Source organism: Lynx rufus, unplaced genomic scaffold (genome assembly GCF_022079265.1).
Source record: "Lynx rufus isolate CCGP_SWC_20201006 ecotype Redwood Valley unplaced genomic scaffold, mLynRuf1.p SCAF_4, whole genome shotgun sequence".
Lineage (NCBI taxonomy): Eukaryota > Metazoa > Chordata > Mammalia > Carnivora > Felidae > Lynx > Lynx rufus.
In genome coordinates, this window is record NW_025814856.1 from 112,992,236 (window position 1) to 113,017,735 (window position 25,500).

At 36.0% G+C, this 25,500-nt stretch overlaps 1 protein-coding gene across 3 annotated transcripts in view; it reads right to left on the minus strand.

The window, feature by feature from the left end:
- The window catches only part of TMEM196 (transmembrane protein 196), a 50,349-nt gene extending 30,550 nt beyond the window's left edge, over window positions 1-19,799 (minus strand). For 2 of the 3 annotated variants that reach the window (XM_047097085.1, XM_047097082.1), the window contains exon 1: window positions 19,653-19,799. In XM_047097085.1, coding sequence (XP_046953041.1) covers window positions 19,653-19,799 — 147 coding nt within the window. Of the gene's footprint in view, window positions 1-19,634 lie in introns of all 3 variants that reach the window. The other variant, XM_047097084.1, reaches the window with a different exon arrangement.
- Between the last annotated feature and the right edge of the window lie 5,701 nt (window positions 19,800-25,500).

A 25,500-nucleotide genomic window follows, 5' to 3' on the forward strand; every position in this document is an offset into this window, starting at 1 on the left:
CTCTCTCTCTCTCTCGCTCGCTCTCTCTCGCTCTTGCTCTCACTCTCTCTTTCAAAAAAAAATAATGAATTCAACCAGAAGAATAGACACTAAGATGCTTCATAAAAATACTTTACCCTTCAGAGTGCCCAAATCATTCCCTGAAAATATTGTGAAAATATTCTCTTGAAAATCCTGTCATCATCCCCCTGGAGATATCCTTCTCCAAAATTTCTCACTTCTGGAAATAACACAGCCATCCACTGAGTTCTCATTCTTGACATCTGGGACTCCTTATTGACACCTGTTTCATACCCTCAGGTATGTCAGTGAACCACACAGTATTCGGTTTGTCCTCAGAAATATATCTGCTCTGTTCACTCTCATTGTTTCCACTCTATTCCAAACCTCATCAGTGTAAGAGCAAAAGCTTCCAAATTGTTCTTTCCATCCTTACCTTCATCAAACCCACTCTTCTCTGAACTTGCTACCTCCACATTTTAACTTTTTCAATTTTATCCCATTGCCTTTAAGAAAAAAAATCAAAATCTTGACATGGTCAATAAAGTGTTTCATATTCTGCCTTCTTCTACAGTCTCAGCCTTCACTGATTTCTCTCTTAACTTCTTGGAACTCATCAAATTCCTTCCCCCTCAGGGACTTGACATCTGATATTTCCATAGCCTGAAATAGTCCTATTCTTCTCTGACAGGCTAACTATTATTCCTGAATTAAATATTACCTAAATATTATTGCATAAATATTACTTCCTCATGAAAGCCCCCCCCCCCCCCCCCACTCCTTAACTTTCTGGACTAAGTTCCCATTTTAAACTCTTATAGCATCCTGACTTTTCCCTTTATAGCATTATAATTAAATGCTTAGTTGTATATTTATTTGTTTAATGTTTGTATCCCTACCATAGATTGTGTCTTGAAGGCAGGAACATTATCTTCTTGTTCTTTATAGTACCACCAGAATATAATACAGAGTGTATCATAAGTTGATGGATGAATATTTCATGAATAAATGCATCAAAGAGGCACAACTTGTCTAAACTTAATTTGTTTTCTTGCCCTACAAACATGCCTCTGTTTTTGCTTTTCTGAGCTCAGTATAGTTTTACTCTCTTTAACCTGGGCAGAAAGTCAGCCTTAATTTCAAATCTCTTCCACTGTCATTTTTCATAGGCTGTTTCTCACCAGATTCTTGTTGAATCTGCCTCCATAAAGTTTCTCACATATGCCCTTTAATATCCATTTGCATTCAAGTTAGCTTTCTTCTGATTCTAAATTTTAACCTGAAAGATGTACATAATCCCCATGGCTCTAATTCTTCACACCGCTGTCTAGGTGATTATTCCTAAAATACAATGGCTCATGTTACTCCTGTCTTTCAAAACCTTTAAAACATTCTTAGTACCTGTCCATTTTTTTTTAAGTTGTTTTTTTTTTTTTTTTTTTTTTTTTGAGAGAGACAGAGACAGCATGCCTGGGGGAGGAGCAGAGAGAGAGGGAGAGAGAGAATCCCAAGCAGGCTCTGCACAGTTAGAACAGAGGCCGATGTGGGACTTGAATTTAGGAAACCTTGAGACCATGACCTGAGCTGAGACTGAGTTGGAGACTTAACTGACCGAGCCACACAGATGCCCAGTACCTGTTCATTTCTTTAAAGACATATAGTTCAAATTCCATAGCAAGTTCCTCACAGTTAGGTCAGACCTACCGCTTTACACTCTCTTTTTCTGCACATTGTGTGTTCTGAAACCTATGTTCTCTTTTCCATTCTCAAGCTTTCCATGCATCATGTCTCCGCCAACTTGGAATGCCCTTCTTTCCTCACTTCCCATCAAGCCCTCCCTACTTTATTTTTCCAGACTTGCCACCAAAGTCACATCCTCCATGAAGTCATCTGTCTCCCTTTTTACTTTCCTTTTTGCATCCACAGGATGTTCATACACTACATTCTGTATTTAACTACGTTTATTTGGATTTAGGAGGAGGCACTATAATTTAGTGATAGAATGTCTTCTCCAGAGTCAAATGGCTGAATTTGAATCATGGTTTCATCATTTTCAATTTGTGCAACTTTGGGAAAGTTACTTAAATGATTTGCCACAGCTTTCTCTTTAATTGGATGCATAAGAGAACATACTTCATAGAATTGCTGTAAATAATTAGATAAAATAATTGGTGCAAAGCACTTAGAAGAATTCAAGTGCTCGATATCTGTTATTGTTTGCATACATATGTGACACCAGGTATAAAGCTCTTGGATCCAAAGCACAGATAATTATCTCTCTCCAAATTCTCAGCAAAGTGCTTCATTTAAACTAAGACAAGTAATTATCTGTCAAATTGATTAATTGCAAAGTTCTAGGGTCCTGTATACCTTAAGGCTTTGTATTACTATAACTGCTTTAATAAGATCCTGTTAAAGGTCCTATTGAAGGAGCAAATATTCAGGAAAGCAAGGAAAAGGGAGGGAAAATTATTAGAATTTTTAAAAGGGAGGAAATTATGTGAAAACATTATCATTAATATTGTAATTGCAACTCTAAACAGGAGAATACACAAAGGAATCTTGTACAAACAAGCTGAAGACTTATGAGAAATGACAGTAGGGTTTGATATGTGTTGTTACCAAAGTGCAGCTTTTGATGGAATTGTTTTCTGTAGTCATGGGCTAAAAGGCTATGACCATGCACTATTGAGAAAAATGTTCTGTACTTTATAACAGAACCCCTAGGCTCCCATTCAGTCTTCCTTTGTCATTTGACTATATTAGACAAGTCAACTGAATTCTCTGGGGCTTGATCTTTAAAAGGAGAGAGTTGGACTGTATGGGATTCATGAGTTCCTCCCTGCACTGATATTCTCTGATCCCTAATCTAAGTGGCCCTGTTTTTACCCCACTCATTTTTAGCAGACATTTCTCCAGTATTTATGAGGTATTTCTTGAGTATCTACCATGGCACTATCACAGCTCTCTGACACTGAATATATCATTTATAATAAATGTTATTCTTCATTCATTTTATATAAATGAGGAGACTAATACTAATATCACATGATTATGGAATTAAAAGAAACAATCCAGTGAAAGTGCTTGCCTTGTTATGGTATGTGGCAGGTGCCAATAAATGTTTATATTCTCCTTCTAATTGGAAAATTTTTTTCTTACACATCAAGATCCAGTATAAATATTGTTTATTTGTGAAGTCTTTTCAATCCCTGCATGTACTCCTAGTCAGAACCTAACAAAACATATTATATTCAAGTCTATTATAACACTGATGCGCTGATAATATTTTATGGTAATTATTCACTACATATCTGTCACTCCCGAAGGCTCTGAACTCCTAGTCAGGTATTACATATTTTTTACCTTTAAAACTTTGGCACTAACACAGGACCTCACACTTACAAAAAGTTCAATGAAAACTCATTGGCGAATGGATAAATGAATGACTGAATTTCCAGTTAGTAGGAGAGGTGGGGAAAAGCCTCTCCTCTCTCAAAACACTTTTGGTATTTGCCAAATGATACCTGAAATCCCCTTAATGAAAAGTCAGACAAAGATTTGGATTTCACCATTTAAAAAAGAAAGGCTGAAAGGCTTATGTCGTGGGGGAAGGTAACTTGGGTGTCCATTTTGGGAAATACTGTACCAGAACACTTAGCATACTGTTTCTACCAGCCAACTAAGTCAATTTAGCGTTCTAGTCCACTAATAGCTCAAATAGTCTTAAAGGTTTTCCTCATCTATAGTTCACGTCTTAGGTAAACAAAGCATGAAGATTTTCCTGATGAGCTAATTACTTCTTTTGATAAGAAAAATGTTTCTGGATCAGATAAATTAGAAATCCAGCATAAGGCACAGATTTGAGTCATATACACAATGTCGCATTTTCTGATAGTCACATTAAAAAAGAAAAAGATGAAAAGTTGAATATATTTTATTCAACTCAATATATTCATGCTGCTATCATTTCTACATGAAGTCAACATTGAAAAGTTTGAAATATGTTGCAGTCCTTTTTGCCATACTCAGTCCTTGAAATCCAAATGTGTATTTTATACTTTTAGCACATCTCAACTCAGATCAGCTACATTTAAAGTGTTCAATAGCCATATGTGGCTAATGACTACTCTAGTTGTACAAATCTAGATGACACCTGATTTTAATTACAGTCACAAGCCAAAGAAAAAAGTTCCCCCCACAAATATCACCCAGGAGATATGATGCTTTCCAAAACGAGTTCATTTCAGTTATGTGTGAGCTCTAGAGACAATTTAATTTCTATTGGCCTGGTTTCCCTGATAATTCAATGGGTGATGTCTGCCAAATTTGTATTTTTTAACTTATCAGATACTTTCCCCTTGATATTTCCTAAACTCCTTATGTACCTCTCTAAGACTATTTTGAAGGTCTGAAGACGTAAGATGTTTGGTGATACCCCTTGGCTACAGCAAAATCATGAGTTAAAGTTATACCTCTTTCTCCAAAACAAAAACAAAAACAAAAACAAAACAAAACCTGTTCCTTTGAGGAAATCATTTACTTTATAAGTGACTGGGGTATAAATAAGAATACTTATTATCTTTTATAATGATATTTTAATTTATTAACATTGCAGTGGAAAACTCAGCTTACCCTAACACTAGTAAATACACTCTGCTGTATCTATAGCCAAGGATACATTTGTGAAAAAGTGCACCTTTTTTAAATGTGGCCCTTTTAAAGTCATCTATCTTTATAAAATATTTTGACAATTTTTAAGACAGTATTGGATAAAGGCACAATGCATATACACATATTTGTTCCTAGCCACTTTAGGCCAATTGTATACTAAATCTGACTCTTAATTTTGATTTCTTTATGTTTGAACTAAGAAGAAAACCCTCAGACAGAAAATATTCAGAATTATATGACTTTGACATTCCCTATCCAAGCTCTTTGAATGTGTATAGATTGATAAATGAGCTTTGGAATCTCTTTTTTAGAGGCTTCTTGAAAGCAATTCACTTACTTACCTAAATTGATCACTAGCTCTTGTGGGTTTGGAAAATTTGCTAACCTCTAAAAATTCACTACAATTTCCTTGTTGCTTTGGAAAAGCACCACAGAGAATATGCCATAATTTCTGTAAAAAGCTGTTTTGTTGAAACTCCCAACTGGGGGGAGACCTCTAAAATGTGTTAAAATACTTACATCTTCGTGATAGTTTAGCAGTGCCAATAATTTGAGATCATTCCTGTTCAGTTTGAGACAGTAAACAAATAACTGCATTTTCCTTTCGGTTCAGCATTTATCTTAAGGATTACTCAATATTTTGAGGCATCTATGAAAACTGGGTTAGACTAAGTATTAGATGAACTGCCCTCTTGTCCTGGTTCTATAGTTAGCCAGCAGTGTTAACTCTCAGAGCTTTAGTTTACTTATCTATAAAAGGATGAATTTGGAATAAATTACTTCTATGTCTCTATACAGTTTATGTTGTGTGACTTAATTATACTTCTCAACTGATAGGGAGAGGAAACATTTTAATGGCATTCTCTTCTTTACCCCTATAGCCATGACAGCCCTCAGATGAGACAGAGAACACAGAAGCCATCAAGGCTCCTCTCACCATTTGCCATTCAGTGTGATAAACTGCATCTTCAGTCATATTCATCTTGCTTTTCTTTTTTTTTAAATACACAAAAATACAATGTATCAACACAAGACCTGCACTTCATCTCTACATTAAATCACCCTTAGTCTACTCAGACTTTCTCTCCCTTTCTACCTACTCCATTATTTACCTCAGCACACAGAAGTGTTCCAATATCTCCCTTAAAATCAAAAACCTTCCTTGACTCCAAATCCTTTCACATTAATTGCTCTCTCTCTCTCTACACAGACCCCTTCACCACCACTACACCACTACACTTACTATTTCTGTATTCTTGCTTCCCATTATTTGTTTAGCATACTTCACACTGGAGTATGTGTCCTTTACTTCAACTGCTTTTGCTAAGGTCACCAATGACTTCCATGTTACAGTCCGCATCTTACAAGGAAGCTCTCTCCTTTGGGCTTCTCTAACACCACACTTTCTTGGTTTTCCATACATTTCTCTGGTCACAACTTCTCAGTCTCTCTTTCTTACCTTCATATTAATATCCAGCTTCTGAATTTCAGAGGAACTAAAGGCTTTGTTTTGGGTAATTTCAACCAGTAACATGGCTTTAAATACCTTTAAGTGGGGGCGCCTGGGTGGCTCAGTCAGCTAAGCGTCTGACTTCAGCTCAGGTCACGATCTCACAGTCCATGAGTTCGAGCCCCGCGTTGGGCTCTGGGCTGATGGCTCAGAGCCTGGAGCCTGCTTCTGATTCTGTGTCTCCCTCTCTCTCTGCCCCTCCCCTGTTCATGCTCTGTCTCTCTCTGTCTCAAAAATAAATAAACGTTAAAAAAATTTAAAAAAATAATATTATAAATACCTTTAAATGTATTTAATGTATTTATAGACTGTTCCCATGTTTAGATTTCACCACAGTTCTATGTTCTGAACTCTAGACCCATCTAATAGTCCACAGCATGTCTCTGTCTCACAGGTACCTCTAACAGATCACAAATAAATTCTTGATCTGTCCACATCCTACACAATTATATTCTAGGCGCGCGCACACACACACACACACACACACACACAGTTTTCCCTTTTCTAATCATCTAATTCTCAAAAGAGTAAATGGGATCCTACCAGTTGCTCAGTCCCCAAATCTGAGACTTGTTCTTTTGTTTTTTAATTATTACTATTATTTCTTTTATTTTAGATAGATAGAGAAAGCGAGAGAAAGTGAAAGCAGGGGAGACGGGCAGAGGGAGAGGGAGAGAGACAAAGAGAGAGAAAGAGAGAGATTGGAGCTCAGGCAGGCTCAATGCTCAGCATGGAGCCCCACACAGGGCTTGATCTCATGACCCTGGGATCATGACCTGAACTGAAATCAAGAGTCAGACACTCAACCGGCTAAGCCACCCAGGCGCCCCATCATTCTTAATGCTTTATTCAACAATGACATCTAATCAAACACTAAGTCTTGTCAACTCTGTATCTCAAATATCTGTGCTTCCTCCATTTTATTTCAATATTTCACTGTCATCCATGTAACCATAATATCATAAATGTCAGTAGCGTCCTAACTAGACTTGTAACTTCTTGTCTGACTCAAATATATTTTATAAACTGAAGCCCCAAATGAGCTTCTTTAAATGCAAATATTATCTTGTCACTTTTATGTTTAAAGCCTTTCCATTATTTTTAATAGTCTCCTATTATAAATAAGGAAAAATCAAGACATTGCAAATTGTGTATAAAGCCTTAAGTGATTTTTTCCTTTTTGCCTCTTTACCTCACTGAGTGCATTCTATCTCCTTCTGCTCATTTGCCATAAATCCAGTCACCCTGGCCTTCTTTCAGTTTTTCAAATACATCAAACCTTTCCTATTTGAGGGTCTTTATCCATTCTGTTCCCTCTAGTTGGAACAGCGTTCTTCCCCTGTTTCATCCGGGTAATGCCTCATCATCCTTCAGAAAATACTGCTTCCTTGAGATGTTTTAGATGTTTGTGCATTATTTGTTCATTGTATATATAATATATTATATATCTCTATCTATTTTGTATATAATATCTATATATATCTATCTATATTGTATATAATATACAATATAATATATTATATATCTCTATCTATATGTCTCTATCTATCTATCTATCTATCAGCCTCAGAAGATCAGGAATCATGATTATTGTATTCACTGCTAGATCCTCAGAACCTAACTCAGACTGTAAAATGCTGTAGCTGTAGAATCAATATTTGTTGACAAAATCTTATAGGAAAGAGAACTAAGGAGAATAAGCATCTGGCATGAGAATTGGAATGGGAACCTGACTCTTCTGATTTGTTTTAGCTCTTTCTCCATGCTACATTGTCATTCCTCTTCTTGACTCATCCCAACCCAGTGGGATGAGCTCAGGCCCATTAAATGTCTTTACCATTGATCTCAACAGGGAATGGTCCCCATCTCCATATCCCTAACCCCTAGGGGTCCTTGCCCCTGAGCTATGCTATCCCACAACCCAGCTCCCTGGGATTTGTCTGCCTTTATTAGATTTACAAATCTCCTTAATGACCTCTGCTTTCCCCTCTCCCAATTCTTTTGCATTTTTAGCATAATGTTCATCTTTAAAATAAGTCACTTTTCCACTTTCCTATTTATATTTCTTTCTTTTCTTAGTCCATGGAAAACCCTGCTAATTATGCAGTGTTATTTTTTCCCTTAAGCTAGAACTAATTTCTTATTTTCCACCCCAAAACAGAGCACTGAAAAAAGCAAAGCACATAGATCCATATACCATGTGTCTTTCACTCCAGAAAATTATGAAGTTTTCAATATTTCAAAAATTCAACTGGAAAAGGATAAGTGTACATTTTTATCAAGAAAGTCATGACCTCTCACAAATATGATCACCTTTACAAAAAATAAAATACCAAAGGAATAAAATGTACAACAGATATGTTGTTGTGCTAAACAGTTCTCCATTAGCATCAGGCCATCTTGGTGGCTTAGCAGGTAGCATGGGGCAAGAGGCAACTACAGTGAAAAAATAAATTGAACCAAAAGCACTCAAGGGAGACATGGAAAGAAAACCCCCACAGTGATAAAAAGGGATGCACAGCAGGCAGTGAGGTAAACCTTTTCCAGAGACTGTAAGGTAACTGAATGAAACCAACAATCACAAGATTGAATTTCAGAAGAAATCATCAAACATAGCACGTAGCTGATTGGCATGTCAAACTTTTCTAGATGAATCCAAGTCCAAAAACCTCAGAAACTTCTGACTGCCCCTGGACCCAAATCCCTCAATGTATAGAAAGAATCAGTCTTGATTCTCACAACACCATTCCCTCACATCTCCCTTTCAGTGTTCATGGAACTCAGTCTTTCTTGTATTTAATGCATTATGCATTGTGTTCTATTCCAATTCTGCTTTGTGATAGTTTTTCTTTTTAAAAAATAATCTGTTGACTATTTTGAATATGCTGAGTAAATAAGGCTTTTGATGTTAGAGCTGTTTCTTCTCCAAAAGTAGCAAGAAAATTATAAATTTTGGTAGGAGGGACTGAATTTGCAGTACTACACATTTAGGTGTCAATCACCCAAATAATTGTTAGGTATAGTCATTACTCATGTTAATCCTGAAAATGGAACAAAATAAAACTATCTCATGTATAGCAGTAACAAAATCGAAGAGTTTATCTTCTGAGTCCAAATTTTTGTTATTTTAGCCATTACAACAAATAAATGAATTTCAAAATTCAAACACATAAAATTTTAAGATAATTATTTCTGGAGGGAAGTACAAGAAGTTGTCATCAATATTGAACACCCAGGTATGGAAACATTGTCAATAACATTCTGTTTATTAAAGCAGCTTAGGGGCGCCTGGGTGGCGCAGTCGGTTAAGCGTCGGATTTCAGCCAGGTCACGATCTCACGGTCCGTGAGTTCGAGCCCCGCGTCAGGCTCTGGGCTGATGGCTCAGAGCCTGGAGCCTGTTTCCGATTCTGTGTCTCCCTCTCTCTCTGCCCCTCCCCCGTTCATGCTCTGTCTCTCTCTGTCCCAAAAATAAATAAAGGTTGAAAAAAAAATTAAAAAAAAAATAAAGCAGCTTAAACTTTATATATATATATATATATATATATATATATATATATATATATATATATATATTATATAGGGCCTCTCTATGACCTATGTCGTGATGACAGTTTAGTAGGTATTTGTATATAGCTTAAGGTAATTTTACATTAATGTGGGCTATCCTAGTTTGCATAATTTTTGTTTATATTTTTATGTTTAAGATTTCTTCATGTCATTTTCGAGTAAGATTAACATAGATGCTGTAATGTATTTGGACAACACTCAAATATTATGTCCATAACTTGATACATGTGGAAAACACAACAAAATTTAAAATGTAGAAGATACATTTGGTGAAGATGAAACAACAACAAAAAATACTTCCTTGGGTACGTGCCAGCTTTGAGTCTGTGATTTGTGACCTGTTCTCACAGAATTGAAAATAGCCAGGGACTCCAGGGGACTAGAAGTTATGTTCTTCCCAAGAATTGTCAACACCATAGAAGAATGTCCACCCAACATGCCTGGCAGTTTCTGAAACCCAGCCAGTTATGGAAATAAGTTGCAGCTCATAGAGGATCACAGCATTGTGAACTTGTACCCAAGTCGGGTTACTAGCAGCCTAAACGCAGCATATAGTGCATATCAGTGACAATTATCAACTTCCTTGTATGAATTTCTTATCTTTTAATCTCCCCTGCATACGCATATGAGCACATGCATGTGTTCACACACACACACACACACACACACGCACACACACACACATGCACACATTATCTCTTCAGGTGATTTAGATCACTAAATCCTAAATCTGCTAGGTACTCATTCCTTAGGTGAAGAAACTCATCCTGCTGAGATAAATGGTCTAACATAGCAGTTTGAATTCTTAGGCAATGCAGTATATTCGAAATATAAGCTGCCAGTATTACTATTATTAATGTGACTGTTATTATTATTAATTCTTCAGAGCAAACAATGTAGGAAAATAGTCAGCAGGAAACAAGTAGAGAAAGAGATAAGAATTCCAACAGCCTAGCCAAAAATAATGATAAACTCAAATACATGATCTCTATTTGGGAGAACACACAAAAATTATCCCAATGTTGAGCTAGATAATATTCCTGGGACCCTGGAAAATGAACTCTAAATCACAACTATTAATGTTTGAAATTGGTTATGAAAAGCACATATTTTCTAAGAGAGGGTATATGACCTAAATGTTACCAAGCATTGAGTCCAAGATCAATTTCATCAATGGCCTTACAAAAAGCTACCCTTCAGAAATGTATAAAAATAACATTTCTATTAACACAAAAATAGAAACCACGTACAGAAAATTGATTTTCCAGACATACAGCAATAGCATGCAGTCATTGTTGTGGGCTCATCATAGTTATTAAATACTTAACATGTATCAAGCCCTTTATATAAGTATTCATTTTAATTTTTTGAACTCCATAAGATGGGTATTAGTATTGCTATTTTACAGATAACTTAGCTGATAGCTCAGGGAGATAATGTGACTTACTCAAACTTAAGCTAACAAATGTTAGAGCTAGAATGTGAACCCAAGTCTTAATGCCTCCAAATCTATTTTCATTTCTTAGTGTAACGCTGATGTTTCCAATTAAATAAGTGAACTCTTATATGTCAGGCAGCTGTAAGAATTATTGAACATCTTACAAATGCACCATCAACAGGAAAGCCACTTGAAGTGGGTTTACGTTTGTGATGGTAGATTTACACTTCCCTCAAGTCTCAAGAGTTCCCTCACATCTTTCTTCTGATACAGGACACATGTCTTGGAATCAAGAGCTGGTGTTTTGCCTTGAAATGAGCACCAATGCCCGGTCCAACTGCTTTGGCCTCATGATCATCAAGTTCTAACCAGCAAAGCTCACCAAATTTAGTTAGGAATCAAAGGCAGATTAGTCTTACCATTCTTTCAGGACCCTTTTAAAGCTGGTCTTATCATATCTGGGTGAGCTACATCTTCACTTGCCAATTATTATGTGAACATCTCTTTGCTTTAACAAGTCTAGTCTCCTTTACACATGTTAATAGTTCTGCTTAGCACATCTTCTTTTTCTCCTCTGCCCACTGGAAACCTGCCCAATCTCCAAGGCCCGGATAAAGAGCTCCCCCCACAAGGGAGTCAACCCTGATCCCTCACTGATAACTCACATTTTGAACTATGTTTAAATATGGTTTGTATATTCCTGACTTGCTTTCATAATATGTAATGATCATTTGAGATGCATAATTTCAGTTTACTTTTTAAGGCTAAAGCCTAAGCTCTAAAGGTAAGAACGATTTGGTCTAATATTTCACATTCTTCTGGGAATATGGAAGTTGTGCTTGTTCATCAGTTGACTATGTCAGTCTCTTCTGGGAAACAGGTACAAACAGTGATGGGGACTGGATCTTTATGCCATTCTGCCTGACTCATATATTCAGGGATGGGAGCAAATAATGAGATCAGACTTCAGTGAATGACTTTTTCATGACAATTTCCCATGTTCCACACAATGCAATAGAAAAAGTGCAGATTTTAAAATGAGACTGTCCATCTTTAAATACTAACTCAGCTGATTAAATAAAAGTGGATTCTAGGTCCTTTTCCCTACATAAATTTTATATAATACTACATTCTTCACAACGTTGTTAAGATTAGAAATAATAATGTATATAAAAACATCTGGAACACAGTTAACTATTAATAAATCATATCTTGTATTACTTCTACAAGACAAATAGCTCAAGGCACCCTGTCTCCCAAAATGGTCTTCTTAGCCACTAATATTTTCTTTTTTTGTCTTGACCACATAATTTTGTTCAATATTTAATAATAAATCATGAACTAATGGAGCTTAGAATTTCTTCTCAGGAATCTTGATACTGGTGCTAAAAACCATGAGCCCTAATTAATAAGAATCATTGTTGAAATCTAGGTATTTCATTGATGCATCTATTAATACTACAACATGTAATAAATATTGCTTCAAAAGCAAAACCATAAAAACCTCCAAGATACTATGTATCTTTTTTTAAGTTTATTTACTTTGAGAGAGGCAGAGTGCAAGCAAGGGAGGGGCAGAAAGAGGGGGGACAGAGAATCTGAAGCAAGGTCTGCTCTGACAGCGCAGAGGCCGATGCGGGGCTCGGACTCATGAAATATGAGATCATGACTTGAGCCAAAATCAGATGCTTAACCTGAGCCACTCAGGTGTCCCAATACTATGTGTCTTTATTAGAAGTATTAATTTGTACTTTTATTTTGACTAACGATAAGAACGTATATAGTTTTATATGTTTTCAAGGACTTTGATTTATGGCATAAATAATGGTTCCTACATCCTCACTGTTTGACTTGTCTGACTTAGATAATTGTCTAATTTATCTTATTACTGAATATTTTTATGATAGAATTTTTACCATTCTCTTTACCCCCAAAAGAAAAACAGAGAGAGAGAGAGAGAGAGAGAGAGAGAGAGAGAAGTGCCTTACTGCTGTTTCCCCATTCAGTTTTAAAGCTGAATATTTTACATGACCTGTCTAATGCAGATATTTTGGTACATTTTTGTAGTTAATAATGTACCTTGTGAATTAAATCAAAAGGTAACTAGACACATACCATATACGAAAAAAAAAACAAAAGGTGAGTCAAACTAAAATTGATCAACGGTGTTGAAGAAATGTTGAGACCCAGTGTAGTACTGGTGTAATCTAGGTCCCAGGCAGTCCTAGGATAGTATAAGGGCAGTTGAAGAAAGAAGCAATTTACGCTCACTGAGCACTTATTCTATGCCAATGTTAGTATTGACGGTAATCCATGAAACTGGTACCGGCATTTCTCTCCTTGACTTCATAAAGAAACAGAAGTTATCCAGTGCCACAGTTATAGTGAGTAGGATATATGAATCCAACCTGTCATTCAATTTGACTATAGTATATATAGCTTGGATCTGCATTCACAAGAAAAGTTGCATGGTTTTCGATATAATAGAAAAAAGTACTCATACAATTTCTTCTGTCTCCTAGAAATATACTCAATGAAAATATATACTGCCACCCACTTATTCTGGAATTGTCCATTTAGCATGTTGAAATAAACATCTACCTGCAGAGTGACCACCTGGTAATTTTACTAAATTACTAAGACAGTAAAGTCAAATATTATTTAAGACTCTGAGCTTATTTATTTATAGAATTCATTTGAATGAATAAGTTTATATATATATATATATATATATATATATATATATATATATAGTGTAGTAGTAAAATGAAAATCTGTTTACTTCATAAGTAAATGACCCAACATTATTTGAACATAAAATTTTTGGGGTTTTTCCCCCTCTAGTAGTTGTGTACACACACTTTCACCAAAATCTATTCTAGTTCTTATAGAATTTTAAAGACAAGCATTTCAGTTTGGATGGGTGGGTTATGCCACCAACCAAAAAAATTAAATATTATCTGAGGGCTAATATAGAAAGTTAAATCTCTTGGCCACATTTGAAGCATGTATTGGATGATCTGGTTAATAACCATGTCAATACAAGAAAACCAACTTGAACACTTTAGGCAAAATCATCCAAATGAAAGGGTTTGACTTTATTCAAATCATGTTTGTATCAAGGAAACTGTCCACAAAAAGGTGACTGATGCAATTATTATCAATTATCCCCTAATATTCCTATGCCAAAGTCTTCAAGATAGTTATACTCTCAGATCAGGGCCAAAATCCTGAGACATAATTTGTCACAGGCCCTAGATAAAAATTTAAGCACATGTCACTTTATGAGGATGAAATATAGACTAAAGCAAAATACTTCATCAGATAATGACAAAAGTCACCATTTTTCTTCTATTATACCATTATCAATCAATACCAGAAATAGAATTTTATTTATGTTTCATTTGACACATAGTATGGTTCCTTGAATAATAACTACACTTCCTAGTAGTTTGACTTATCCAACTTCTTTAATTGCCAATATCTAATGGCCCTAACCCCAGTAGATAAAAGTGGCACTTGACAATAATCGTATACATCAAATAAGGAAGAGATTCTTTGCCTGGGCTTTACAGAGTCCATTAATGGGCTTCACTACATCCAAAACTTAATCAAAATTGATCTACATGTTCAAACAATACTATTTATATGTGGAGCAATGCCTATGAGATTACACACTAAATTTATAATGGTGGCTAATTTTGATGAGTTGAAAGAGAATATCAGCTTTGATTCTTTTTTAACCCTTTGATATGAGAATATGTATGAATTACTTGTGTAATTAAAATTAATTCCAAAGTTGGTTTTAAATGTATATTTGTAATTTTTATGAAGGTGGGGCAGAACTTTCATCTCATGCTCAGATATACAAGTCTCTTATGTTATATATTTTGAAGCTGGAGAAAATTGATATATTATCTGATTAGAGACACATTAGCTTCAAATTTTGTGCATTTGAAGTAACTTCAAATGTTTCAGATTTATTTCTCCTTATTGTTTTATTTTTCCTTAAATGAATTGGATAGATTTAAAAATTAAAAATAACACTTTGAGGCAGATATCATTTTATATATAGCACCTCCCTCACATTGCTAATGTAGGATTAATTTCAACACAAACTTCCAATTGGCTGAGTTGTTGCAATGGTAAATCAGGAGTCCACCTAACAGGTGGCCTTGATTATGCTATAAATTTCACCCACCTAAAGTATCAGATTTATTATCTGGAGAAAGTTATAATATACAAATCAAGTATTGTCCAGAAAAATAAGCAAAGTCATTCAAACTTTTAATTATTTTAAGGTAAATATTTTTTTGAATATTTAAAAGACTGTGGACTAAACAAGGCTTAGAAAAGTTTCTTTTAATACTTTTGATTTAGGGGCGCCTGGGTGGCGCAGTCGGTTAAGCGTCCGACTTCAGCCAGGTCACGATCTCGCGGTCCGTGAGTTCGAGCCCCGCATCGGGCTCTGGGCTGATGGCTCAGAGCCTGGAGCCTGTTTCCGGTTCTGTGACTCCCTCTCTCTCTGCCCCTCCCCCATTCGTGCTCTGTCTCTCTCTGTCCCAAAAATAAATAAACGTTGAAAAAAAATTTTAATACTTTTGATTTATAGAATGAGTATTAGATATAGATGGATGGAATTTAGCATGCCATATCTCAAATACAACTTAGCACTAGATGTTGTTCTGGACACAACCATCTGAATCCCTACATTTTCAAGTGCCAACCTAGAGCAGCAAAATAAAATTCTCTTGGAACCATGAATCTGTGTAGTACTAAATACAGTCCATTTCCATTACAGATTCATTATTGATGGGGAAATGTAACTATCATACAGCAACTTGGAAACATAGCTCTGTCTATTGAACTCTGTCAATAAATTGTACATGTCAATTATATTTCACATGACTTTCTTTTCCAAAGCAGTTTACTCAAGAGTTCATTCATTGTTATCTAGCAGTAATGTCTTCCTTCAACAAGGTTACTATATCAGCTATAACAAATGAACAAGAAGAAGCAAAAATCCTATAAGGGATTGATAACTTTCTTTCTGTATAGTGAAATAATTTTTTTTCCTGCTTATTGGCCACATCTTTAAACCCATGACAGGAACCTGATCACCCTTTGCTTCATTATAAAACAGTGACTAGAAATATAAGCATCCATCCCCTGGGTTTCTAAGACTTTTATTTTACTATTTAATTTTTAAATCACATTTTGCAAAATTTGCATATTTGGGTTCAAAGATCAAAATAGTTGCCTGAATTCTTAGTGTACTTGACTAGATAAAAAGCTTATGTCAGAGTCCATACATAAAAAAATAATTCCTTCACAGTACAGTTTTATTTCTATTGATTTCTAAAATTTAATTCAGACATCTTGTAATAATGACAATAATGTATTGAAAAAAACTTCATGGCACCAATCAAAGCACACTCTGATTATAGACTGTGGTTATTGTGACAGGCTAATTATTGTAAAATCCCAGCTAGTGTTTATAACTAACACATATTTTTAATTCATAAAATACCAAAGAGATTAATAATTTTTTTAATCTAGTTTTTCTCTGCTTCTCCTTGAATCTCTTTGGGAAGTATGAATTGGTATTATTATTATTATTATTACTAAAAATATGAGGCAATAAGTCTATTGCCTTAGACTGGCACACAGCCTTGCATCATGGTCTGGCCCCAACCACTCTTTCCATCCTTATCTTTGTTTCACACATAAGCCCCAGAAAAGTAGAAGAGCCTATTCTTTCTGGAACATAACACATCCCATCCCAGTTTGTGCCTTCATCCAATGCTGTCTGAAAGGCTTTCCTTTCTTATGCCCTTCTGCCAGTTTGTGCACCCAGTATTAGTGGCTTGCATTTATTCAGTGCTCACTACACACTATATATTTACTAAGAGCATTATTTCATGTATTCCTTTTAACAGGCCTGTTTTACAGAATATGAGAACTGTGGATGTTATCTCGATAACAAATGACAGATCCGCACCCAGGCAGACTTTGGAGTCCACTCTGTGATGCATTACTTAACACTGTGTTACATAAATTACAAGTCCCAGTAAACTTCCAAGATCAAGAGAAAAGTAATTGTTATCCCATGGATATTTCACTGACCACCCCATACTCTCACCCTTATATCTGCCCCTATATCTCTCTGAGGTCAAACTTTAATTTCTCACCACTGATAAAGTTAGTGATACACTCATCTTGTCTGATTTACTAGTTATTCTGACTTATCTTAATAATCTTTGTATTAAATAGTAAAATGCACATGGTTAGCCCTCTATAAATACTGGTTATATGAATTCATCATTGACAGAAATAAGAGATAATTGAGATTATATCACAAATGACCTCTGAAAAACAATTTAAAAAATCAATTTAGGAAGTCTATAATTTAATAAATAATGATCAAAACTGAGTATTTCTTCATAAATTTGATTTTTTAACTTGAGTTTATAAAAGTGATCCCAAAAGGGACTTGTTGGGGCATCCCTGTTTCAATCCATTCATTCAATCACATGTATTTTTTAAAAATTTTATTGAATCAGACAATAGAATTTAGAACTGTTGTTTGAGCACCCTAGGTGAATTTTGGTTACTCTAAAGAGCCAGTTAAATATGGAAATAATTCTTTATGATGACTACATGTATATTATATATAAATAATTATTTTATTTGCTTTTTACTGGGCAGATTCAAAACTTTCATTTTTGGTAACAAATACATATGTTGGCTCATTTAGATAATGGTACGTTGTCTGGGAAGAGAAAAAAAGAATCTATTTTCCTTATGTGATGCCAAGCAAATGTAACCATTCTTTTAATTCTTAAAGATAAAGTGGATACTTTAATTCTACTTAGAGACAATCTATGTTTATTCATCCAATTTCTCAAAATTAAGAGGGGAAGTGATTTGAAGAGTATTTGAGGATTCTCCTTCATAAGTCATCAAAAGGTCACATTTTGCCCCATTTGTTTTAAATGTTGATATTATATCCAATTTTGATAGTTGTCTGATAGAAGTTTTAAAGTCTGACTAATTCTGTTTAAATAGTGATAACTACAACTCTCAAAATAATCACTATTACATATAAGATGTAAAGTTCTCAAATTTAAGATTTGCCTTTTAGCCTTTCATACTTAAGTTTAAAATGTATATTGATAAAATTTACATAATAAAGAAAAAGTTAATTATTTGGAGATGATAGTAACTTACTGAATTCAGAACAAGGATTTTTGGAAACATTCAGTGGTAGAATTGAGTACCATTTTTACTTTTCCTTTTAACTTCTGCAGTTTAAAAACATTTGCTTCACTTTGAAAAATTAAAATATAAAAACTAATTTCCACAGCACAATTGTACTAGTTTTAGGAATGCTGGAAGGTATCTCAAATCTGAATTACTTTGAAACGATTTTTCTTAAACAAATAGTCTTTTTTCTTCTTCATTGACTTAAAACAAAAATACTCAAGCCATGATTGTTAATTACACCTACTGATCATCAGTGACAGAACAACATCTTATTAAATTATCTTGAAAACTGGAATCAAGCTAGAAACCAAGAAGGATATAGCGTCTATATACTCAAAGGAGAAGAAAAAAAAATGATTTTTCACAATCAGGGCCACACTAGGAATAGTGCTGAGTTATTTTATTGGTCTTTGGTGGAAGGAAAGAGTCTCTAAAGCTTTCCTGGAGATTCCACCCACAGTAAACAAGAAGGTCATTGGGTCTGACATCTGACCTAGAGGAAATTATGACATTCTCTCTGAGCATTAGGTACTCTTTAAGCCGAGTTATTCTCCAATTAGAATGTAGTTACATATCCTACCATTTATTGTTTAACTTATTGCTTAGAACTTACAGAAGAGTTTTTAGATGTGAAGTATCAGAAAGCTAGCAAAGAAAAATTAAGAGCAGTGTTTTCTGGGATAAAATATTCCTTTTACACGCATAACACATTTCTCTTTCTGTTTTATCAGTGTTGTCTTTAGTCGGACACTGTTGCCCAGAAATACATGCATCAATCTACCCTTGCTTGTTCCTGATACAAGAAATGATGTAACACTTTCATTTTGATATTCCTTGTAAAAGAAACAGGCTAAGTGAGTCTGCCCTTGACAGGTGTGACTCCCTAATCAGCACTATTAGGCAGCCTTTTGCAGATTCAGCCAGGGGAAACTGCTGAACCCCCCTAACCACCACCACCACTTTAAACAAAGCCATTTAATTTGGTCTTAAGCAAGGTGAGGGGGAAAAAGCCAATTAGTAAATAAAGGGACAAACATAAAGAGGAATAATCTGCCAACAAGAACCTACATGCAAGCCAGAGATTTATGATTTTCTTCCCCAGGGAGGGAGTGACTAACGCACGCACACTGACCATCACCGTAAAGAGGTAAAGAGAGAGTGAAATGGCTCAACGTACACACACCCCGCTCCATACCGGGGACGAGTCTCCGAGCTGCGGCTTGTGCTCTCGGAGGGCCAGGCTGAAGCTGACCGCCCCCACGGCCACGCTGGACACCCCCAGCCCTATCTCCAGCACAGAGAGCACCAAGAGGCTCCCAATAATCTGGCCGCTGGTGCACATCCTTCCTCGGTCATCATTCCTTCCAGATCAGAGAGGGAAACCAACCATCCACCTTCTTTCTTCCACTACCCTCCTTACCCCTTCCACCCCCTACCAGACCCCAAAACTTTTCTTTCTTCACCAGCGAAGCATTCTCCACAAGGACTAGATTTCCAGAACCGGAGACCCTCTTCCCTGACCGGGCCAGAGGCAAGAGTCGCTCCGCCCCCTGGCACGTTCTGACAGCGATCGTCGGATTTTCCCGGGTTCGGTGGTCGGGGTCAGGAGAGGAGAGTGTACCCGCAGAAGGGCTTTCAGGAAGGAGCCAGAAACCTGGCGGAGCCAGGAGGAAAGGAGCCCTGCTCGAGAGGCGCTGTCCAGAGTTCTGCCGCGTCCCAAGTCTCCGCAGGAAACCTGCTTCCTTCGTAGCCTCCCAGACCCTTCAGGCTTCCCTTTCTCTCCTTGCCAAGGAGATGAGCCTTGCTTCCCAGAGATCCAAAGCGGAACTGTTCAGAGCTTCTCTCTCCCTCTCGCTCTCGTCTCCTCTCCTTTGTTTTCGTGGTAACACAAAGTGCTTCTGCGAGTCCCTCGGTCCCCAGGCTGAGCGGGCGGATATATTCAGCACCACGCTCCTCGTAGTTGCTGTGTCGCCAGAAAAAGCGACCTTGTCTGATGGCCTTTTTCCGTCTGGGTTTCTTCTCCCTCCTCGTCGTCCTCTTCCTCTCCCTGCCTCTTGCTCTGATTCTCTTTCATTTCAGTGACCTCATTGGGATTTGAGAGGTTGATGGAGGAGGGAAAAGCCTGATCTATTTGTGGGTCTAGAACCAATACTCTTGGCTGGCTCCTGATCGGCCCCCCCTGGGGACCCTAACCACAATGATCCTCGCGATCCCTGCCTTCGCATCTCCCCTGCTTGCTCCCTTCTGGGTTTGTATCCAGATGGAAGGGGAGGGATGCCTACGTCAACGCGGAGCTCATTCTGTGTAAAACTTTCTTTTGCGTATACACGGGGTAGGGTGGGGGCACAGTGGGCAAAGAAATAGAAAGGCAGAGAGAGCCGAAGGGATGGAGAAAGGCCAGACTCCTAAATTCACTAGGGCCCCTATGGACTTTCACCCAGGAATTCCACACTCTAAAGAGCTAGACTCAAGCCTGCTCATAGGGAGCGTCAACTCTCCTTTGTTTCCACAAGTCCCTTGCGTGTTGGTGGCGGAGGTGTGGAGACTCAATGGGCCGAACACACTTTAGTGGGGATGTTGGTGGTCCTTATTCTTCAGCAGACCCTTGCTCTTATCCAGTAGCACTGCTATCCGTTTGGGATGCATCGCCAGATTTGAGCATGACTAGGACCCTGTGTTCACATTGAAATTCAAGACATGTGTACATTTAAGTATTACGTTGGAAAGGGCATTATTAAAAACAAAAATCTGGCTCTTTGAACAACTGACAGTTGTCAGAGTCATCAGGGCGGGAGCCAACCCTAGCTTAGGTGTTTCTGTGTTATAATCTGATGCACATGGTGTTCCAAAAGTATGGAAATCACTGTGTCTGTTTCCCATTTTCATATCTCTGATTTTACTTCACGAAAAATCACAAGGCATCTCATCAGGGAGACTCAGGAAACAGGGAGATGAGAAGGTGTTTTTGGGGTGTGGGCCATCTTTCTCAAAAACTGAGTTTCACAGTTGGAGATAGATTGGAGGAAAATAAAAGAAAGGAGAGGGGCTTCTGGGTGACTCAGTCTGTTAAGCATCAGACATTGGCTCAGGTCATGATCTCAGAGTTCCTGGGCCCAAACTCCATGTCATGCTCTGTGCTGACAGGTCAGAGCCTGGAGCCTGCTTCAAAATCTGTGTCTCCCTCTCTCTTTGCCTCTGTCCCACTTGCATTCTGTCTCTCTGTCTCTCAAAAATAAATAAGCATTAAAAAATTAAAAAAAAAAAGAGGAGGATTGAGTGAGGATATACTAGACCAAACCAGGGCATCTTGTCCTCTGCATACATGCAGACTAATGCAATGTAGGCATCTCTCTGATTAGAAGTTTCTTTTTTGAAAGCCCTAATGCTGAGATCACTAAAGCTGAGTGATACATATTGTATAGCCTAAGTGTCAATTTCAGTTTTCTCTTAAATTTGATTTGGGGCTTATTTAATCATTTAAACTAAACTATTAAATTATCAAACGATTATAATTTACTTTCTTTATGATGTGTTTATATTCTACATTTAAAAAGAATTGAGTCCTCTCACCTTAAAAAATATAAAAGCAGGAAGGAAGAATTATAAGTTATTAGGCCTTTAATAGTCCTCAGTTATTGTGATATTTGGAAAACAACTCAAACATTTATGTTGATTAATTAGTGAATTCATTTTCCACGTCTTGAAAACCCAGTCCACCAAACAGCCAGTTGTTAGAATCCTTCAAGTATTTTTTGGTTTTAATGAGGCACAGTTTATTTTATTTAAATATTGTAGAAATCATCTAGATGATCCAATTTATATGTAGAAATAATGAAGTATCCAGGTTGCCTAGCTTTGGTTTGTCTTTAGTCACTCCTTTTCTTTTTTTTTTTTTTTTAAATTCTTCCCCCATTTGAAAGAGAATAACAAACTAGAGTAACTGTTCAAATAGATTGGTCAATGCAGACATACAGGAAGGAGTGTGACTTAAGGAAGGGAAATTAATTTTGTAGAGGACATACAAGTAGTGTTAACAATAGATAGACTTCAGAAAGAGAAAGAAATAAGTAAATCACATATTATGGTTGTATTATTTCTGAATGCGATGCCTAGAAATATGTTCACTTAAATGCCCCCACAGCTTAATCATATGCCTGAATATAATCAATCTTGATTGATCCTAGATAACTGATGCATAACTCATAACTTTTAAAAATCAAATGTATAAAGAAGAAATTAAATCTATCTTCACTTATCAGTGACTACCAATGAATTACACTTACTTATACAGAAATATTTAGAGGAATAAAATAAAACCAATAATTATACATAGAGGAAATTATGTTTTATGTTTAAAAACATGAGAATTAATGCTGTTAGAACTTTCAAAAGAATACTGCCTGTTCTGGGAGCAAAGTAATTTTACATGCCCCTTTCAATGATGTAAAGTTCCCCCAAAGTAAACAAAAGGACCACTAAAATTTATTCTTAATCATAGAAATCATAACAAAAATGGATTTAAATTGGCATCTTTTATGCTTCAAAACTGGTTTTTAGAGAAAGAATTATAGGATGAAACTGCAAATCAAATTAAAACTAAATACATACATAAATAAATAAAGTGCATTGCTATCCAAATACCAGTGGCTCTACAGTTAGAGGGTTTAATTTTTAAATCATGGACAACAAAGGAGCTATTCATGAGATCCAGTGATACATGGCTCAATACTTGTACATCTTTAACAAGAGTCATAGTATAAAAAAATCTCAAGTTTGCCACCTGCTGGTTTATAAATGACACAATGAATATGAGTGTATAGGTAACCTGAAATAATTCATATTAAACTTATCAGCTAATCAGAAAAAAATCCTTCATAACTGATTTCTTTAAGGACCTAAGTTCTGCCAATAAGCATTTAAGAGTTCTGAGATACTCATGCACCCATCTTCCCAAATAAGACTCATAGAAATTTTAAAATATGGACAAAGGAAAATCCAAAAGTTGTTAAACAAATACCACCTGTCTTTGTATAATGAAGTAAGCTGATGAAACAAGCAAGTCAGTCACCAATACTGGTTAGAAACTGAAAAGGTCAAAATTTTAAACATTAATTCTGAAATCTGATTTCAAGTGTTCAAGCTACTATAAGCTAAATTTGTATGGTGACTGAACGACTAATTTAGTATAAAAATTAAAGAAAAGAAAAATCACAAAATCATTACCAACCATTTGGCAGTTTTTAAATGTTACAAGTACATTTAATATCTTAATACTCTTGTCAGTGTGGTTAGAAATGATTATACCTAAAGACTTAGGTAGGATTTGATAATGTGATTCTGGTAAAAAGGGAAAAAAGAAAACAATATTTTGAATATTTTTAAATTTAAATATCAAGAAGTGAAGATAATTAAAACTAAATTTATCTTTTTTTTGTTTGTTTTGTTTTCTGGTGATAGATCTTAGAAGTCATTACCTAATAATATTGTTAGTGCTTATGAAAATTAGAGAAAGTATGGTACTTAGTACTGTATTCATCACAATTTCTCATTTATATCCGAAATATCCTTTGACTATTAATGACTTTTAAACATGTATAAAAATAACCCCAAATGATGTATTTATAGTGATTTCTACCTTTAATAAAGTATGGGTATTTCTACTCCTGGCCATTATGGAGTAAATGGGACTGGATTCACTCTATTACTATATACAATATATTCAAATAAACTGTTCAGATACTGTGTGACAGACAGAGCACCATTGTAATCTCTGGGTGAGGAGAAATAAAAGCAAGGTTTTCTCTCCTGATCTTTTGACTATAGGCACTTAACAGATTGTGTTACAAGAAAAGAAATACTAAACAGAGCATGGAATTTCTGGGACAAAGAACAGAGTTTTGGGAGGTTGAGGTAGCAACATTTTCAGGACAGAATATTAGAGAGGAGGGTCTTTTCAGGAGAAAGAGATCTCTACAGGGATCCCTTGAGTGTGTGCTTAAATTCTTAGCCCCACAATCATGAGGTGCAACTTCACAAGACTAGAAACAGAATGATGAGAGAACTAAAATCTGAGGCTTACAAGATGTCTGGGAAGGTTAAGGTTCAAAAGCAGCAAAAAAGAGTCCTTGTTGAACACTCAGCCTTCAGTGGAAAACTGAGGTGGGGCACTCATAGGTAGGAGGGCTAACCTATGCCTGGAGTAAAGGCAACTACATCTGAATGAAATACTGAAATACTTCAAAACAGGCCTCTCAACTATCAGTCTCTTCAGTAAGTAACTTAACAAAGTCTAACACATCTTGGGGCGCCTGGGTGGCTCAGTCAGTTAAGCATCTGACTTCGGCTCAGGTCATGATCTCACAGTTCTGGAGTTCAAACCCTGCATTGGGCTCTGTGCTGACAGCTCAGAGCCTGGAGCCTGTTCCACATTCTGTGTCTCCCTTTGTCTCTCTGCCCCTCCCCTGCTCATGCTCTGTCTGTCTCTCAAAAATGAATAAACATTAAAAAAAATTTAAAAAAGAAAGTCTAACACATCTTAACGAAAATTACCAACCATTACTCAACAGTGTAAAAATCACAGTATACACTAACCAATTAATATCTTAAATATGAAAAAAACTGGAAAATGTGATCTATAACTGGGATATCAGAGATGACGGAATTAGATAATACTTTAAAACCTCTGTTACACATATTAGAAATATATTCAAAGAGGAAAACAATGTGAAACTATATGAATTATAGACATAACAGGCAATAAAATATAATTTCTGTAGATGGAAAATTGTATATCTGAAATCAAAAACAGTAATTTGAGAATAATAGCAGATTAGACACTAAAGAAGAAAAGATCAGTGAATATTAAGATGCAACAATAGAAATTAGAATTACAGCAAAAAAAAAGGAAAAAAGAAAAAAAAAACCCCCACACACAAAAAAACAAAAAACCCCACCCCAAACCCACAATACAAATTAAATCACAGATAGAAAAAAAGACTGAGAGAAAAAAAATAGAGACTCATTGACCTGCAGGACAATTGAAG